This window comes from Crotalus tigris, unplaced genomic scaffold, assembly GCF_016545835.1.
Source record: "Crotalus tigris isolate CLP2741 ecotype Arizona unplaced genomic scaffold, ASM1654583v1 scf7180000023712.884563, whole genome shotgun sequence".
NCBI classification, from domain to species: Eukaryota; Metazoa; Chordata; class Lepidosauria; order Squamata; family Viperidae; genus Crotalus; species Crotalus tigris.
Genome location: NW_024100134.1, coordinates 705969 through 726085, shown reverse-complemented (window position 1 = coordinate 726085; position 20117 = coordinate 705969). Strand labels below are relative to the sequence as shown.

The 20117-nt window shown below is 44.0% G+C and overlaps 1 protein-coding gene across 2 annotated transcripts in view; it reads right to left on the bottom strand.

Annotated features, from left to right (window-relative positions):
* Positions 1-20117, bottom strand: part of TBX4 (T-box transcription factor 4) — an 80920-nt gene that overhangs the window by 12328 nt on the left and 48475 nt on the right. The window contains exons 4-7 of one of the 2 annotated variants that reach the window (XM_039320849.1): positions 17948-18067; positions 17196-17343; positions 11506-11658; positions 1167-1255 (exon numbers count right to left, since the gene is read on the bottom strand). In XM_039320849.1, coding sequence (XP_039176783.1) covers positions 1167-1255; positions 11506-11658; positions 17196-17343; positions 17948-18067 — 510 coding nt within the window. The remainder of the gene's footprint in view (positions 1-1166; positions 1256-11505; positions 11659-17195; positions 17344-17947; positions 18068-20117) is intronic. The other variant, XM_039320850.1, reaches the window with a different exon arrangement.

The window sequence follows — 20117 nt, the reverse complement described above, 5'->3', positions numbered from 1 at the left end:
CCTAGAACTAAGGAGAAATTTCCTGACAGTGAGAACAATTAACCAGTGGAACAACCTGTCTCCAGAAGCGGTGAATGCTCCAACACTGAAAGTTTTTAAGAAGAGTCTGGACAGCCATTTATCTGGAATGGTATAGGGTTTCCTGCCTCAGCAGGGGGTTGGACTAGATGACCTCCAATGTCCCTTCCAACTTTATTGTTGTTGTTGTTGTTGTTGTTGCTGCTGCTGCTGTTCTTATTGTTATTATTATACTGCAACCAGTTTTGGTCACCACACTATTAAAAATGTTGAGATTCTAGAAAGAGTGCAAAGAAGAGCAACAAAGATGATCAGGGGACTGGAGGCCAAAACATACGAAGAACGGTTGCTGGAATTGGGAATGTCTAGTAATAGTAATAGTAGTAAAGTTGGAAGGGATCTTGGAGGTCATCTAGTCCAACCCCCTGCTCAGGCAGGAAACCCTACACCATTTCGGACAAATGGCTGTCCACTCTCTTCTTAAAAACTTCCAGTGTTGGAGCATTTACTGCTTCTGGAGGCAGGCTGTTCCACTGATTAATTGTTCTCACTGTCAGGAAGTTTCTCCTTAGTTCTAGGTTGCTTCTCTCCTTGATTAGTTTCCACCCGTTGCTTCTTGTCATGCCTTCAGGTGCTTTGGAAAATAGCTTAATTCCCTCTTCTTTATGGCAGCCCCTGAGATATTGGAATACTGCTATCATGTCCCCCCTTGTCCTTCTCTTTGTTAAACTAGACATACCCAATTCTAGCAAACGTTCCTTATATGTTTTAGCCTCCAGTCCCCTAATCATCTTTGTTGCTCTTCTCTGTACTCTTTCTAGAGTCTCAACATCTTTTTTACATCGTGGTGACCAAAACTGGATGCAGTATTCCAAGTGTGGCCTTACCAAGGCATTGAAGAGTGGTATTAATACTTCACGTGATCTTGATTCTATCCCTCTGTTAATGCAGCCTAGCACCGTGTTGGCCTTTTTGGTAGCTGCAGCACACTGCTGGCTCATATTTAGGTGATTGTCTACTAGGACTCCGAGGTCCCTCTCACAGTTACTACTATTGAGCATGGTGCCACCTATGCTGTACTTGTGCATTTGGTTTTTCTTGCCTAAATGAAGAACCTTGCTTTTTTCAAAATTTCCCTTTTATCCCACCTTTGTAATCTTGCCACGCGGAGATCGGTGTCGTCGCTCCCTCGAAAGCCTTTGGCAAACGGGTTATTCTCTATCTTCAGCTGGGTGATCTGTCGAGGGAAAGAAGAAAAAGTTACATCCAGTTTGACACAACTCAGGATTCTTAAGCTTTGGCACTTTAAGAACAGGAAATGTCAAACTTGATCAGGATGTGGAGCCTGTTATAGGTCGTCCTCGGCTTACAACTGCAATTCAGTCCAAAATTTCAGTTGCTAAATGAGGCAGTTGGTATAAATGGCTTTTGCCCCATTTTTACGAGCTTTTTGCCACAGCAGTTAAGCGAATCGCTGCAGTTGTTAAATGAATCATGCGGTCATTAAGCAAGTCAAGCTCCCCCCACTGACTTTGCTTGTGGGAAGCCGGCTGGGAAGGTTGCAAAGGGTGATCACATGACCCAGAGACACTGCCAGGTACCTGAATTTGGATCATGTGACCGTCGAGGTGCTACGACAGTCGTAAGTGTGAAAATTGGCCATACATCACTTTCTTCAGTGTTGTTGTTTCCACCTTTGGCATGAATCTGGTTGACTTTAAGCCAGTCACCAGGAGACAGTGAGTTCTAGTTCCATCTTAAGCATGAAAGCCAATTGGGTGACTTTAAGCCAATCAGCAGATGGTGAGTTCTAGTTCCATCTTAAGCGGGAAAGCCAGCTGGGTGACTTTAAGCCAATCTCCAGGAGACTGTGAGTTCTAGTTCCATCTTAGACATGAAAGCCAACTGGGTGAGTTTAAGCCAATCACCAGGAGACAGTGAATTCTAGTTCCATCTTAAGTATGAAAGCCAATTGGGTGACTTTAAGCCAATCAGCAGATGGTGAGTTCTAGTTCCATCTTAAGCGTGAAAGCCAACTGGGTGACTTTAAGCCAGTGGTTCTCAACCTTTCTAATACCGTGACCCCATAATACAGTTCCCCATGTTGTGGTGACCCCCAAGTGGGTGTGTGGCCATCAATAAGAGGGAGTAGGACAGCTAGGGAAAAGGGAAAAAAATGGCGGACAGCGTGGTTTGGCGACCCCCGTGAAATGGTCATTCGACCCCAAATGGGGTCCCGACCCACAGGTTGAGAACCACTGCTTTAAGCCAATCACCAGGAGACTGTGAGTTCTAGTTCCATCTTAGGCATGAAAGCCCACTGGGTGCCTTAAAGCCAATCACCAGGAGACAGTGAGTTCTAGTTCCATCTTAAGCATGAAAGCCAACTGGGTGACTTTAAGCCAATCACCAGGAGACTGTGAGTTCTAGTTCCATCTTAAGCATGAAAGCCAACTGGGTGACTTTAAGCCAATCACCAGGAGACTGTGAGTTCTAGTTCCATCTTAAGCATAAAAGCCAACTGGGTAACCTTAAGCCAATCACCAGGAGACGGTGAGTTCTGGTTCTTTCTTAAGCATGAAAGCCCACTGGGTGACTTTAAGTCAGACATGTCAAACCCGTGACATCGTGCAACGTATCAGGACAGTTTTGCCATTGCCGGCAATGGGGTGGGCGCGGCTTTCGCATGATGCGTCCGGCCCGCGGGCTGGCAGTTTGACACCCCTGCTTTAAGCCAATCACCAGGAGATGGTGAGTTGTAGTTCCATCTTAGGCATGACAGCCTGCTTGATGACTTTGGTCCAGTCACACTCTCAGTCTAACCTAGGGGTAGGCAACTTTGGCTCTTTTATGACTCGTGGACTTCAACTCCCAGAATTCCTGAGCCAACTATGCTCAGGAATTGTGGGAGTTGAAGTCCATGAGTCATAAAAGAGCCAAGGTTGCCTACCCCTGGCCTAACCCAACTTATAGGGTTGTTGTTGTGAGTAAAATACGAGAAAGGAGTTTTACGTTTGCTGCTTTGAATTGCTTATAAAGCAATTATTATTGCTTATTATTATTGCTTATGAAGCAATTATTATTGCTTAAAAAGTAATAAACAAAATATCCCCTTCTCACACCACTCTTGGGGACCGGGAAGGCCTCCCCTCCCGAATTTACTTGACCCAGCATCCCACCAAGATTGCGCTGATGAAATTTGGCAGACAACGAATGTTGACAGCCCAATTTGGGGCTTTAGAAATAGATAATAGGAATCTTACAGCTCCATCTGTTTTGCTTTACTTCCCTCTGCCTGACTCCCCAAAATGGAAAAAAGAAACAGCCAAAAAGTTCAGCCTTTGCTATAACCGCCACACAGCTGGTCCATTGCCTGTGGTCTTGGCAGGCCAAAAGAATCCTAGAATCATAGGGCTTGAAGGGACCTTGAGGTCTTCTAGTCCAGCCCCCCCCCCATCCAAGGAGGAACCCTATACTATTCCAGACAAATAGCTGCCCAACCTTGCTTGAAATCCTCCAAGAATGGCCTGTTGGAAGTCAGCCCCCCAGAGAAAGAAATATTAAAAGGGCAGAATATTATATTTCCTCAAAGGCTATTTAACGTGTCTCACTGAGCTAATCCTGTCATGCTCAAAGAAACTGCACTCAGGGCTGATTCACAACGAGAAAGGGAGCAAACAGTCTGCCCATTGTTTGTAAGACCGAGTGCACGACAACATTCCAAGAATCACGTGAGCCCGGACGCTGCCACCATTGTGAATAACATGCCAGTGGCGCCCACATTTTGATCACATGACCATGGGGATGCTGCAGTGGTTGTACATGTGAGTACTGATTGGATATCACTTTTTTTCCCACGCTGTTGTAACTTTGAATGGTCGCTAAACAAATGCTTGTAAGTCGAGGACTTCCGCTATCAAAATAATCATAATGACAGGGATCTCTGGTGATTCTCCGTCCTCCAGGTCACGTTTGTCCCAAAGGTGCTTTTTCAAAAGGCAACTGAACTTCCTTTATTTTTCTTTGAAGACATTTCGCTTCTCATCTAAGAAGCTTCTTCGGTTCTTCTTCATTTCCCTTCTCCACCATTCACTCAGAACCGAAGGAGCTTCTTGGATGAGATGCAAAACATCCTCAAGGCAAAACAAACGAAGTCCAGTTGCCTCTTGAAAAAGCATCTTTGGGACACACAGTGATAGGAAGAGGCCCTAAATTATATATTTAATTGCTATCTATCAAAACGATAAGAATTGTATTAACTCAAGGTTTGCAAAAGAAGATATTTTGGGAAAAGAGGAAATCAACTAATACTACTACGTGGATTATGGATTATAGAAACCAATTGTTAGTGATTGTTTTACAAAGGTAACCCAGACAACACACTGTTCACCAATTATTAAGTGATTTATGTTTTTTTAAAAAATCAATGAAATATGTTACAAAAAAAAATAAAATAAAATGAACGGAGATTACATTTGTAACCTCGCCTGTTCCTTCGATCAACAGAAGGTGGCAGTCTTGAATCAACCTTGTCTGATCTCCAATGCTAAGGAGGATGGGAGGATAGGAGACCACTTGGAAATCCCACAGCGGGAGCTTGACCATCCCCTGCAGATGTTCCTCAAGCAATGCCTCAAAAACTATCTTCTTACTGGAGATGAGGGCTTCCCACTCTTAATAAATCTCTGCAGACCACAAAAGATCATTGCTCTCCCTGTAAACCAGCATGGAGCCGAACTTATCTTAACTTGGTTTTGTTTTATTTTTTTTTGATGATATTCACAAGAAGCGCTTCCCAGCTGCAGCTGGCAGAATTTTCTGGCTGGGAAGCTCTTTTTCCATCTCCCTCTTCCGGGCTTCTCGCTACAAGAGATTTACAACCAAGTTCCCTTTTCCCCTCCATTGCTTAGTGTTACGCACAACCCGGAGTCCTTCTGCTCTTATTCTTGGTGGGATAGTTATTTATTTTACTCCTCTTGCTTACCCTCTCAGCCCTTGACACGATAGGGAGAACTTTAATAGACCCACAGTGAGTCTTAAAACGTATCGTACTAAGCTACTGGGAAAAGTAGTTTTTTTAAAAAAAATCACGAAAAAGGGGCAAGCAAAATAAAGTTTTTCCTCATCCCTCTGAATGCCATCCAGAACACACTACAGGTAACACTTTAAGATGAGTGGACTTTAACTCCCAAAAATCCCCAACTAGCATCCTTGTGTGGATTCAGGAACACCAGAGTTCTCCATTTTTGCCACAAGGAAGCTACGATCCAATACTTAAAACCAACATTCCAAGTTAAGGCAGCATCTCAGTTTTGACGTGGAATTTTGTGCACCTTGGCTTAATCTGAGGCAGCCGAGTGCTCGATAGTAAAAATAAACTGCTTTCTTTTTTCGGAAAGAGAAAATAAACCCTGTCCAAAAAAGAATAATCAAAGTCCAAGAAAGCAGAGGCCCGAATTGGCCTACTCTGGTCATAGACACAATGGGGATTCTGGACCACTTCCTGATGTGCTCTTATATTACTTCACACTTCCCATTCACAGGAAGTTCACTAGATCGGGCTTCTCCCTCCCCCCCCCCCAGGGTGGTCCTCAACCCAGGTGCTGATGAACCTCGAGCAAAAATAAATAAATAAAAATCCTGTCACACTGTGTTAAGGCCTGTGGTGGCGCAGTGGTTAGAGTGCAGTATTGCAGGCTAATTCTGCCAACGCCAGCAGTTCGATCTTGACCGGCTCAAGGTTGACTCAGCCTTCCCTCCTTCCGAGGTCAGTAAAATAAGGACCCAGATTGTTGGGGGCCATAGGCTGACTTTCTAAGCCGCTTAGAGAGGGCTGTAAAGCTCTGTGAAGTGGTATATAAGTCTAAGTGCTATTGCTATTGCTTCCTTCCTTTCCTTCTTTCCCTCCCTTTTCTCCTTCCCTTCCTCCTTCCTTTTCTCCCTCCCTTTTCTACTTCCTTCCTTCCTTCCTTCCTTCCTTCCTTCCTTCCTTCCTTCCTTCCTTCCTTCCTTCCTTCTCATGGTGGCGCAGTGGTTAGAATGTGGTATTGCAAGCTAATTCTGCCAACTGCCAGCAGTTCGATCCTGACTGGCTCAAGATTGACTCAGCCTTCCATTCTTCTGAGATGGTAAAATGAGGATCCAGATTGTTGGGGGTCATAGGCTGACTCTCTAAGCCGCTTAGAGAGGGCTGTAAAGCACTGTGAAGCGGTATATAAGTCTAAGTGCTATTGCTATTGCTTCCTTCCTTCCTTTCCTTCTTTCAATCCCTTTTCTCCTTCCCTCCCTCCTTCCTTCCTCCCTCCCTCCCTCCCTCCCTCCCTTCCTTCCTTCCTTCTCATGGTGGTGCAGTGGTTAGAATGTGGTATTGCAGGCTGACTCTGCCCACTGCCAGCAGTTCGATCCTGACCGGCTCAAGGCGGACTCAGCCTTCCATTCTTCCGAGGTCAGTAAAATGAGGACCCAGATTGTTGGGGAACCAACTCTGTAAACTGCTTAGAGAGGGCTGTAAAGCACTGTGAAGCGGTATATAAGTCTAAGTCAGTGGTTCTCAACCTTTTTAATGCCGCGACCCCCAACCGGTCATAAGTCGGGGACTACTCAACCAGTCGTAAGTCGAGGACTACTCAACTGATGCAGCACCGTTTGCAGACTGGGACTTTTGGCGGGCTCAGCAGGGCAGAGACAGCCTGGACAATTCCTATTGGCTTTTGAAAGCCAATAGAATTAGACTCTATTCAAGAGAGTCTATTCTATTGGCTTTCAAAAGCCAATAGAATAAAAGGGAGTAGCACAGCTGAGGGGAAAAAAATGGCGGACTGCGTTGTTTGGCGACCCCCGTGAAATGGCCGTTCGACCCCAAATGGGGTCCCGACCCACAGGTTGAGAACCACTGGTCTAAGTGCTATTGCTATGCTATTTAACATGTCTCACTGAGCTAATCCTGTCATGCTCAAAGAAAGTGCACTCAGGGTTGATTTGCAACGAGAAAGGGAGCAACAGTCTGCCCATTATTTGTATGACAACATTCCAAAAATCACGTGACCCCGGACGCTGCCACCGTTGTGAATAACATCCCAGTGGCGCCCACATTTCAATCACATGACCATGGGGATGCTGCAATGGTTGTACGTGTGGGTACTGATTGGATATCACTTTTTTCCCACGCTGTTGTGACTCTGAATGCTCGCTAAACAAATGCTTGTAAATCGAGGACTTCCGCTATCAAAATAATCATAATGATAGGAGTCTCTGGTGATTCTCCGTCCTCCAGGTCACGTTTGTCCGAAAGATGCTTTTTCAAAAAGCAACTGAACTTTCTTTGTTTTTCTTTGAAGAGATTTCGCTTCTCATCTAAGAAGCTTCTTCGGTTTATTTTGCATATGAGTAGATTTTAGATAATTATTAATAGTTTTAATTATATTATTATTTTCGTTTTTGATTTGTTAATATTTGCTTTGAAAAGGAGTTAAAAGTGTGTTATGGTTTTGATTGATAGTATAGTTGGTTAATGTTAGTTAGATTATGCTTGTTTATTTGTTACCCTGTAATCAGCTCTGGGAAGTGGGGGAGGGGTGGGATTGGGTGGGAGGGGTTTATATTGTAATTTGTAAAACTTTTAATAAAAAAAAAAAAGAAGCTTCTTTGGTTCTTCTTCAGTTCCCTTCTCCACCATTCAGTCAGAACCGAAGAAGCTTCTCGGATGAGAAGCAAAACGTCCTCAAGGCAAAACAATTGCCTCTTGAAAAAGCACCTTTGGGACACACAGCGATAGGAAGAGACCCATCTCTTTTATCTCATGTTTATCCAGGTTTTTGTCTCTCTCTCTCTCTGCGCAATTAGGCACCAAATGAACTTTTTTTTTTTTTTTTTTTTTGCTTTATTCCTATAAAGATGGAAGCCAATAAGCCTGGAACAATCTGTTCCTGGAGTGCCGGGAGAGCAGCTTTGAAGCCAGGGCGCTAAGAAAGCCACGTCTCAACCTCATTTAATGTAGAAATATTACCCCCTCCTTAAGACTGACGTTTTAAGAGGGTCCTCAGGCTGATCCCTTTCCTTAAAGGTCCTCAAAATGCAGGCGGCTTCTGGACAGCTTCACTTTGCAACTGACAATCCCGCCCCAGGTGAAACAAGTTATAGGGGCTCCGGGTTCCTCCTAGCTGCTGCCTTGATCAAGCTTTTTTTTTTTTTTTTTGGCCTGTTTTCTGCTAAAGCAGGATCATTCCCACCCCCACCCCCACCCCAGACCTTTTTTCCTTCTCCCCACTTCGGTATCCGGCCTGGCTTTTCCTAAAATGACACGAACCCTGTCAATTTTTTTAAAGCCAGTGCTTTGGATTTTGATCAGGAAGCAAGCCGCCGGAGGGGAGGCAAAAATAAAATAAAATTCGCAGGGCCAGTTCCTTCCATAAATTTAATGGCTCTTTAAGCTTGCAATCCTCTTTTTTTCCAGGACTTTGGAGGCATCTGGAGGTCTCCTTTTAGAGCCCGGGTGTGCCCCCCCTCCCCGTAAAAAGGAAACCAGGCCTGGATTTACCAGGGTCAGACCGATTTGCGGAAGATTCTGGAAGACTTTCTGACTCTCGGCTGATGGACGGTAGCAAATAAATAACGATCAGCTGACAAATTGGGGGGGGGAAACCCCTCAGGAACAGATTTTTCCTCTGTGAAAAGATTTCAGGCTTAAGTTGGGGATGGAAAAACACAGCCCCCCCCTCCTTCTTCATTGTCCTTGGCTCCAGTTGGGTGCCTCATGAAGTATAGCAAGAATTAGACTACAATTAGACTACAATTGAGCCTAAGCGAGACAGTTGTTAAGTGAGTTTTGCCCCATTTTATGACCCTTTTTGCCACGGTTGTTAAGTGAATCACTGCAGTTGTTAAGTGAGTCACACGGCTGTGAAGTGAATCTGGGTTCCCCAACTGACTTTCCTTGTCAGAAAGGCCGCAAAGGGGGAATCACAAGACCGCAGGACACTGCAACTGTCATAAGTACATGCCAGTTGCCAAGCATTTGAATTTTGATCATGTGACCATGGGGATGCGGCAATGGACGTAAGTGTGAAAACCGGTCATAAGTCCCTTTTTAAAGTGCGGTTGTAACTTTGAACAGTCACTAAATGAATGGTTGTAAGTCAAGGACTACCTATAAGAAAAACAAAGGAATTCTGTTTTTTTGGGTGGATCGTGCAGGGTGAAAGTGAAGGAAAGCCGCCTCAGGCCCAGCTCTGGAATCTGACAGGAGAAACATTTTCAAAATTTTCTTTCTCACTCCGAATTTGCTGAGTCCTGACCGACTCAGGGTCGACTCAGCCTTCCATCCTTCCAAGATCGGTAAAATGAGGACCCAGATTATTAGGGGCAAGATACTGATTCTGTAAACTGCTTAGAGAGGGCTGTGAAGCAGTGTGAAGCGGTATATAAGTCTAAGCCAGTGGTTCTCAACCTTTCTAATGCCGCGACCCCATAATACAGTTCCCCATGTTGTGGTGACCCCCAACCACTTATACATCACCGGGTGCCAGGGGCGTGGCCAAAGAAAAGGGGGAAAAAATGGCGGACAGCCTTGTTTGGCGACCCCCGTGAAATGGTCGTTCGACCCCAAATGGGGTCCCGACCCACAGGTTGAGAACCACTGGTCTAAGCGCTATTGCTATTGCTATCCCAGGTCTGTCTTCATGCTAACTTTCCACAATATTTCAAGAAAGCAGCCACAGGATCCGGGAGAGAGCAACAAAGTCAAAGCTTGGACTGCATAGTTCTGGCTTCCATCTTGAGGGTTTTGACGCAAGCAAAAGAGGGTGGGGCTTCAATCATCTGGAGAGGGTGGGGCTTCAATCATTTAAGAAGGCAGGGCTTCAATCATCTGGAGAGTGGGGCTTCAATCATCTGAAGAAGGTGGGGCTTCAATCATCTAGAGAAGGTGGGGCTTCAATCATCTAGAGAAGGTGGGGCTTCAATCATCTAGAGAGGGTGGGGCTTCAATCATCTAGAGAAGGTGGGGCTTTAATCATCTGAAAAGGGTGGTGCTTCAAACACCTGGAGAGGGTGGGGCTTCAGTCACCTGGAGAGGATAGGGCTTCAAACACTGGAGAGGGTGGGGCTTCAATCATTTAGAGAAGGTGGGGCTTCAATCATCTAGAGAGGGTGGGGCTTCAATCATCTAGAGAAGGTGGGGCTTCAATCATCTGGAGAGGGTGGGGCTTCAAACACCTGGAGAGGGTGGGGCTTCAGTCACCCGGAGAGGGTAGGGCTTCAATCATCTAGAGAGGATGGGGCTTCAAACACCTGGAGAAGGTGGGGTTTCAATCATCTAAAGAAGGCGGGGCTCCAATCTTTTGCTGGTGTCAAAAACTCAAGATGGCAGCTACAATGATGTGGTCCAGGTTCTGCAGCTCTGAAGTGTGGGACTTGAACCCCATGTTCTAACTGCCATTTTGACTTTTTTGATAATTGAAAGATAACTATGGGCAAGGCAATGGACAAATCTTTTCTAATGGCTTCCATTCTAATTCCACTTCTCCCCCCCCCCACTTCCTTGTCCCTTACAAAAGGCTCCACCTTTTCTTCATGTTCAAATTGCAAGAAATTTTATATATTTATTTATTAAAGAAATGTATATGGCTGTCCAACTCACAGATAAGTGACTCTAGGCATATTACATTAAAAATCCACAACATGGCTGGCTAGGAAATTCTGGGAGCTGAAGTCCCCCCACCAAGATTAAGGAACACTATTCTAGGCAGTGCACAACATTAAAAACAATAATAACAGGTCTTGAATAGAACAATTTCTGGAGAACGTTCCTCAATCCAGAGAATCCTAGAATTATTCAGTAGTTAATTTTTAATTTTTTGAGAGCAGGTTTGATTTCTCAGCATTTTGGAGGAAATGAAACTTAACAGAATTAGACTGGATTAATAATTGGTCGGGGACGCTGAAGAGAAAATCCCAATACTGTAGCCTAGCCTGAAATGAATATTACAACAATGAAGGGCAACTATTTCCTCCAGGTTGTTGCCAAAAAATTATTTAGATTTTTCCATTAAATCAGCAGGCGTTGAACTGAATTTCAAGTAGAAATTTAATTTGGGGTTTATTTAAACTCCACTCTTGAGAGAGAACAAAAAAAAAATTTGCTTTCATTTAATTTTGGCCCAATACTGTCCTATTAAAAATTCAATGTTTAAATATGGTCAGAAGAAACAGGGGAAAAAATTATACTGTACTGCCTACAATTAATTTCTGGACTGTGCACAGCCTGCACATGTGGAAATGACCAAGACAGTTGTGGAAAAGAAAACTTCATATTTTTGAGAGTGATAATTCACAATTCACATGAGCTTGCTGGGATGAAGATGAATTGACTCTTTCAGATTTAAAGACATTCTAAAAAAACCTTACCTTGTTGATGTTTAATTTGCATCCTACATCGAATTCACAAAGCAAAAAAAGGGGGGTGGGGTTTGAGGTGAGCTACAAACCTACCTTATGATTTTGGTAGGATGTCACCGATATAAAGGAGGTTTCTGGAAAGACGTGAGTGCAAAAAGCTGTGTTCTTTGAGCCAAATGCGTTGTTTTCATCCGCTTTCACTATGTGCAACCTGGGCTGGTATTTGTGCATGGAATTAAGAATAATCTGGAGGAGGAAAAGAAGACGAGAAAAAAGAGAATTATCAATAAAAGCCTGTTCTGCTAAAAGAAATCATTGGAGCAGAGCAAAACTTAAAAACAATTGAGTTGTTGTTGTTAGTTGCGAAGTTGTGTCCGACCATCGTGGCCCCATGGACAACGTTCCTCCAGGCCTTCCTGTCCTCTACCATCTTCTGGAATCCATTTAAGCTCACTCCTAATGCTTCAGTGACTCCATCCAGCCACCTCATTCTCTGTCGTCCCCTTCTTCTCTTGCCCTCAATCTTTCCCAGCATTAGGCCCTTCTCCAGTGAGTCCTTCCTTCTCATTAGGTGGCCAAAGTACTTGAGTTTCAACTTTAGGATCTGGCCTTCTAAAGAGCAGTCAGGGTTGATCTCCTCCAGAACTGACCGGTTGGATCACCTTGAAGTCCAGGGGACTCGCAGGAGTCTTCTCCAGTACCAGAGTCCAAAGGCCTCCATTCTTTGGCGCTCAGTCTTTCTTATGGTCCAACTTTTACAGCCATACATTGCAACTGGGAAAACCATGGCCTTGATTGTACATACTTTTGTTGGCAGGGTGACATCTCTGCTTTTTAGTATGCTGTCTAGATTTGCCATAGCTTTCCTCCCCAGGAGCAAGCGTCTTTTAATTTCTTGGCTGCAGTCCCCATCTGTGGTGATCTTGGAGCCCAGGAAGATAAAATCTGTCACTACCTCCATTTCTTCCCCATCTATTTGCCAGGAACTGAGAGGGACGGATGCCATGATCTTGGTTGCATTTTATTTCAAAGAGGAAGGCAATTGTGTTGCTCTGGGATTGGTGCAACTGTGAAATCCAGTTGAGTCTAGAGGTAAAGGCACCAGGTTAGAAACCAGGAGGCAGTGAGTTCTAGTCCTGCCTTAGGAATGGAAGCCAACTGGGTGACTTTGGACCAATCACCAGGAGATGGTGAGTTCTAGTCCCACCTTGGATATGAAAGCTGGCTGGGTGACTTTGGGCCAATCACCAGGAGGGGTGAGTTCTAGTCCCACCTTAGGTATGAAAGTGTCTAAGTTTGAAAAACACTGCTGAAATTGATTCTATCCACTTCGTTGCGGGTTGTCCTCTTCTCGTCCTTTCCATCCTACCCAATGTTAGAGTCTTCTCCAGGAAGTTACTGTAGCTCTTCAAAGTAGTAGTAATAAAGTTGGAAGGGACCTTGGAGGTCATCTAGTCCAACCCCCTGCTCAGGCAGGAAACCCTACACCATTTCGGACAAATGGCTGTCCAGTCTCTTCTTAAAAACTTCCAGTGTTGGAGCCTTTACTGCTTCTGGAGGCAAGCTGTTCCACTGATTAATTGTTCTCACTGTCAGGAAGTTTCTCCTTAGTTCTAGGTTGCTTCTCTCCTTGATTAGTTTCCACCCGTTGCTTCTTGTCCTGCCTTCAGGTGCTTTGGAAAATAGCTTAATTCCCTCTTCTTTATGGCAGCCCCTGAGATATTGGAATACTGCTATCATGTCCCCCCTCGTCCTTCTCTTCGTTAAACTAGACAGACCCAATTCTAGCAACCGTTCCTTATATGTTTTAGCCTCCAGTCCCCTGATCATCTTTGTTGCTCTTCTCTGTACTCTTTCTAGAGTCTCAACATCTTTTTTACATCGTGGTGACCAAAACTGGATGCCGTATTCCAAGTATGACCTTACCAAGGTATTGAAGAGTGGTATTAATACTTCACGTGATCTTGATTCTATCCCTCTGTCACATCATGTGTCTGAAATAGGATCCATTGACCCTGGAGAATTCAAATTCTCATTGGGGAAAAAACATCCAGGAACAGCCTTTTTTCCATTTTGGGGTTTCTCTCCAGCTGACCTCTTCACTTGTTGGAGCCCACTACGAAGGTCACAAGAAAACAGAAGCTCTTTCTTTGCTGGATTGATGAGCCTGTCCATTAGGTTGGGATCCCCTTTTTAATGGCCCCTTTTTTAAAATCTGGTTGCAATGTATAACCTTACCCACAGAAGCAACTGCATCTTATACCCCCACCCGGAAATGCAGTTTTTATTGATGACATTTTCCAGATCAGGTCTTGCCCCCTCCTCTTTGAGGGAGAATGAAAAACTAGGATTTCTGAGCCTCATATGGGGGGTTTCTTTTAACTCTTTTGCTGCAACCTGGGGCTTTGACCAGAAAAAAAGAAAAGTGTGTACCATTTACAACATCGATGTTCTAGCTTCTCCTATTTGGCACCCAAAGGTCCTTCAAGGAGAACTTTACTGGGCTTTATAAATATCTTACAAAGCATTAGTTGGTAGAATTAATTTGATTACTTAAGACGCGGGCTTTCTGTGATTCAAGAGTAATAGAATAACAGAATAATAGAGTTGGAAGGGACCTTGGAAGTCTTCTAGTCCAACCCCCTGCTCAAGCAAGAGATCCTATACCTGTGGTGACGAACCTATGGCACGCGTGCCACAGGTGGCACGCAGAGCCCTCTCTGTGGGCACGCGCGCCGTCGCCTCTGTCCTAGGCCTTCAGCTGGGTTTTATAAAACTTTTTCGCTTTAGGCCTCCGCCGCCATGTACAAAAAAAAAAAGTTTCAATCAATCAATCAATTTCAACTTCTCATGGGGGAAAAAAAGATCTCGCAAAGTTGGAATTGATTGATTGAATTTTTTAGAGCCACTCAGTCTGCTGTTACCACCGCAGCCATACCCGCCCAATGGGCCATGCCCACCCAATGGGCCACACCCACCCAATGGGCCACACCCACCAATTGGGCACCCGACGATACATTTTAGGTTGCATTTTGGGCACTCGGTCTCTAAAAGGTTCACCATCATTGTCCTAGACCTATACCATTTCAGACAAGTGGTTGTCCACTTTTTAAAAAACTCCAGTGATGCACACACAACTTCTAGAGGCAAGTCGTTCCACTGATTAACTGTTCTGTCAAGGAATTTCTCCTTAGTTTTAACTGCTTCTCTCCTTGATTGGTTTCCATCTGTTGCTTCTTGTCCTGCCTTCAGGTGCTTTGGAGAATAGGTTGATCCCGTCTTCTTTGTGGCAGCCCCTGAGATATTGGAAGATGCTATCTACATGAGTCAGCAGTGTGCAGCAGCAGCCAAAAAAGCTAATACAATCCCTGGTTGTACAAACAGAGGCAGAGAACCAAAATCATGTGAAGGATTAGCACTGCTTTATAAATGCTTAGTAAGGCCACACTTGGAATATTGCATCCAGTTTTGCTTACCACATTACAAAAAAGACTTTGGGAAAAAGTGCAAAGAAGAGCAATTAAAGGCCTGGAGACAAAAACGTATGAAGAACGGTTGCAGGAATTGGATATGGCCAGTCTAGAGAAAAGGAGGACTTGGGGGTGACATGATCGCAGTATTCCAATATTTGAGGGGCTGCCACAAAGAAGAGGGGGTCAAATTATTTTCCTGAGCACTAGAAGGCCAGGCAAGAAACAATGGATGGAAACTAACCAAGGAGAGAAGCAACCTGGAATTAAGGAGAAACTTTCTAACAGTGAGAACAATTAATCAGTGGAAAAGCTTGCAAATAGAATAGAAGAGAAGAGAAAACATGGAATGGAAGAATAGAATAGAATAGAATAGAATAGAATAGAATAGAATAGAATAGAATAGAATAGAATAGAATAGAATAATGAAAGAATGGAACAGAACAGAATAATGAAAGAATAGAATAGAATAGAATAGAATAGAATAGAATAGAATAGAATAGAATAGAATAGAATAGAATAGAATAGGAATAGAGTAAAGAAATAGAATAGAATAGAATAGAATAGAATAGAATAGAATAGAATAGAATAGAATAAGAGAAGAGAAGAGAAGAGAAGAGAAGAGAAGAGAAGAGAAGAGAAGAGAAGAGAAAATATGGAATGGAAGAATACAACATAACAGAACAGAACAGAATAATGAAAGAATAGAGTAGACGAGACGAGACGAGAGGAGAAGAGAAGAGAAGAGTTGGAAGGGACCTTGGAGGTCATCTAGTCCAACCCCCCACGCAAGCAGGAGACCCTATACCATTTCTGACAGATGGCTGTCCAGTCTCTTCTTGAAAGCCTCCAGTGATGAAGCACCCACAACATCTGAAGGCAGTCTGCATTGGAGGCTTTCAACAAGAGATAGGACAGCCACCTGTCTGAAATGGTATAGGGTCTCCTGCTTGAGCAGGGGGCTGGACTAGAAGACCTCCAAGGTCCCTTCCAGTTCTATTCTGATTGATACTCCTTCTTTTCATGAAAGAAAGCTGGGGGAATGGAAGAGAGTGACATCATCTGTAATCTGCATGGCGCAAATGCTATCATTTTTGCAGGGACGTTATGACCAGGTAGGTGACATCACTGTAGCTTACGCTAGTCACTGATGGTTGAGAATTAGAATTAGAATAACAGAGTTGGAAGGGATCCTGTAGGTCATCTAGTTCAACCCCCTGCCCAAGCAGGAGACCTTACACCATTTCTGACAGATGGCAGTCCAGTCTCTTCTTTAAATGAATAGAATAGAGTTGGAAGGGACCTTGGAGGTTTTCTAGTCCAGCCCCCTACTCAAGCAGGAGAACCTACACCATCTCAGACAAATGATTGTCTAGTCTCTCCTTAAAAACCTCCAGTGATGGAGCGCCCACGATTTCTGGAGGCAAGCTGTTCCACTGGTTGATTGTCCTCACTGTCAGGAGGTTTCTCCTTATTTCCAGGTTGCTTCTCTCTTTGATCAGTTTCCATCCATTATTCCTTGAGTGAGGCTAGGAGAAATTGAAGTTGAGACTCAAGTACTTCGGCCACCTAATGAGAAGGAAGGACTCACTGGAGAAGAGCCTGATGCTGGGAAAGATGGAGGGCAAGAGAAGAAGGGGACGACAGAGAATGAGGTGGCTGGATGGAGTCCCTGAAGCAGTAGGCGTGAGCTTCAATGGACTCCAGGAGATGGTAGAGGACAGGAAGGCCTGGAGGAACGTTGTCCATGGGGTCGCGATGGGTCGGACACGACTTCACAACTAACAACAACAACAAGGAAAATAATCTGGAAAAGCAAAGGCTAAAAAGCCCACCAAACTTCTACCTTCTTTTGACCGAATAACTAAAATATACCAGGACACATTTTTACTTTCTATCTTTTCAAGCTTCCACAAAGTATAATGAGAACAGATCAGGATTATTTGACAATTAAATTGTATTGTGCAATGTGCCCTTCCCCCCCCTCTTTTTTTGTATGCTCTGAGTTATATTTCAGGACAAATTAGAAAATCACAAAACTTTTACTAGAAAAGAAGCAACAGAATTTATCTTTCTGTCTGTCTGTCTATCTATCTATCTATCTATCTATCTATCTATCTATCTATCTATCTATCCATCCATCCATCCATCCATCCACCTACGTATCTACCTACCTACCTACCTATCCATCTACCTACTTGTCTGAATAGGACAGGAGGTCTGGAGGAATATTGTCCATGGGGTCGCGATGGGTCGGACACAACTTTGCAATTAACAACAACAACAAGGAGAAATGTTAGAAATTTCTCTTACATGTCCAAAGGGATCCAGGTGATTGTTGGTGAGTTTTAGCTTCTGGAAAGACACCAGTTGTCGCATCCAATGGGTTCCGGTGGCTGGAGAGTCGGGGTGAACATATAATCGTCCAGGCATCGCAGGTTCAGCTTTTCCAGCCACCATCCTATGTGCAAAATATAAGAAGTTAAATTTCCCTGCCTCTAGCAGATAGTCCTTGACTTACGACCACAGTTGAGCTCAAAATTTCTGTTGCTAAGTGAGACCTTTGTTCAGTGAGCCTGGTCCCCAATTTGCGACCTTCCTTGCCACCGTGGTTAAGTTGGTAACATGGTTGTTAAGTGGATCTGGCTTCCCCCATTGACTTTGTGCAGGTTGTGTTGCAACAGCCGTATGGTTGTGTCCATTTAAATAATGAATATTGTTCAGCAATCAAAAGCTAATGTTGGTACTCCTCGGCTCAGGACCACAACTGAACCCAAAATTTCTGTCACTAAGCGAGACGTTTGTTAAGTCTGCTTTGCCGCCATTTGCGATCTTCCTTGCCACTGTTGTTAAGCGAATCACTGCAATTAAGTGAGTCACATGGTCGTTAAGTGAATCTGGCTTTCCCCATTGACTTTGCTTGTCAGAAGGTCACAAAAGAGCGGGGGTCTTCAAACATGGCCCTTTGATGACTTGTGGACTTCAATTCCCAGAATTCCTCAGCCAGCTGAGGTCCTGCCACAAAATTCCCTACAGTTATGTCAATTGTGCTATTCATCACTTACCACTTGTTATCACAGAATTTGTATCGATGGTCGTCGGCGGGGACGATATCAATCAGCAAGATGTACTTAGTCTTGGGGTTCATGCCGGTCACTTTCACTTTGTAGCTTGGAAACATCCTCCTTATGGGAAGGATGAAAGAAAGGAGGATGAGGAGGGGATGGGGATGGAGAAGGAGATGGGGGGAAAGAGGGAGGAGGAGATAGAGATGGAGATGGAGAGGGAGAGAAGGAAGAAGAAGAAGAAGAAGAAGAGGAAGAGGAAGAGGAAGAGGAGGAGGAGGAGGAGGAAGAGGAGGAGGAGAATCAACATTAGACACACTAAAAAACAAATCAGATTATAGATCATCTTTCTGTGACTTCATTGGGATTATCATTCCCAGAATTTCTACATCATCAACTTCTATAGCAGTGTTTCTCAACCTTGACAATTTTAAGGCATGTGGACTTCAACTCCCAGAATTCCACAGCCAGCATTCCTGGCTGTGGAATTCTGGGAGTTGAAGTCCACATGCCTTAAAATTGTCAAGGTTGAGAAACACTGTTCTATAGCAACTGTAAAGAAAAAAAAAGCCCGTTGGGGCAGGAGATCAAAAAGGTCTGGCAAATGAAGTCACACACACCTTTTAGGGTAATGCATATGCGAGACATTAAAAAGCAGTGAGGCTTTGGTCATACAGTTATGGTCACTTATCTTGACTTTTCTGCCTCACCCCCCCCCACCCCAGTTACCACTGCTGGGATGTTTTAGCTTCCCCCATCATACATCTGAAAAACACACAGGTGGAGAAGTCTGTTTAGACCGCCTTCAAACCTTGAGAGAAAAACATTCATGGGATCCAGCTGGGTGATTTTGGGCCAATCACCAGGTGATGTTGAGTTCTAGTCCCACATAGGCATGAAAGCCATCTGGGTGATTCTGGGCTGTTTACCAGAAGACTGGGAGTTCTAGTCCAGTTTTAGTTCATGAAAGCCAGCTGTGTGGCTTTGGGCCAATCACCAGGAGATGGTGAGTTCTAGTCCACTTAGGCATGAAAGCTGGCTGGGTGACTTTGGATCAGTCATGGTCTCTTAGCCCAGCCTATCTCACTGGATTGTTGTTGAGGGGAAAATAGGAGGAGAAAGGTGTGTTAGATATGATCACCACTTTGAGTTATATATAAAGATAATAAAGGAGGGAAATAAATAGATAACAAGGAACATTCATCACAAGGACAATTGATATGCCCAAAGAAGACAAAGCAGAGGTCAAACCACAGTGACATGCAATCACAATTGAATTGTAGACTTCTTACTCTCTTTTTTTAAAAAAAAGTTTTTATTTTCCATTTATTCATCATACAAAATACAAAATACAATTTACAAAATGAAATAAATTCATGACTATTGGTACCGCCTGCCCATTCCCCCCCAGGCTGCGTCCACTCTCTCTAAACTTTCCCTACTTCCCTCCTCTTTCTTTCCTCCCCTCCTACTCTCTCCCCTCCCCTTCTCCTCTTACCATCCTACTTCCTCCCTACACCTTCCTCCCTTCTTACTCTCAAGGAGTGGCTATTTTTAGTCAATCTTTGTATTTGGAATTTCAGCTGGCCTTTTTCTTGTCTTCCTCTCTATCGTCCACTTTGCCCTCTGCCCTGAAAACTCAGCCTCCTGACAATGGGCATTCTCAAAACTTAATGTGCAATGAAAACGGCCATCTTGATTTTTTTGACACCTTCCGTGCAGTAAACAGTGATTGCTTACTCCCTAGTGACAAAATGGTATGCTTTTAAAAGGCCCCTGAAGTGCTGCTTCTAACAGCCTATGTACAGCTAATCCTCTTTTACCAACTGCCTCATTCAGCAACTGTTCAGAGTTACAATGGTGATGAAAAAAACCTTTCTAACTAATACCTGCATTAATAATAATAACAATAATAAATACAAAGACTTACAAATACAAATAGAAAGACTGTGGCAAAAGCAAGCAAGGGTGGTACCAATAGTAATAGGCGCCTTGGGTGCAATCCCAAAACAACTGGAGCACCACTTGAACATCATTGGCATTGACAAATTCGCTATTAGTCAATTGCAAAAGGCGGCCTTACTAGGAACTGCTTCCATCCTGCGACGATATCTGTAATACCATCAAACATCCACGCCTGCCTATCCCAGGTCCTTGGGAAGGACTCAAT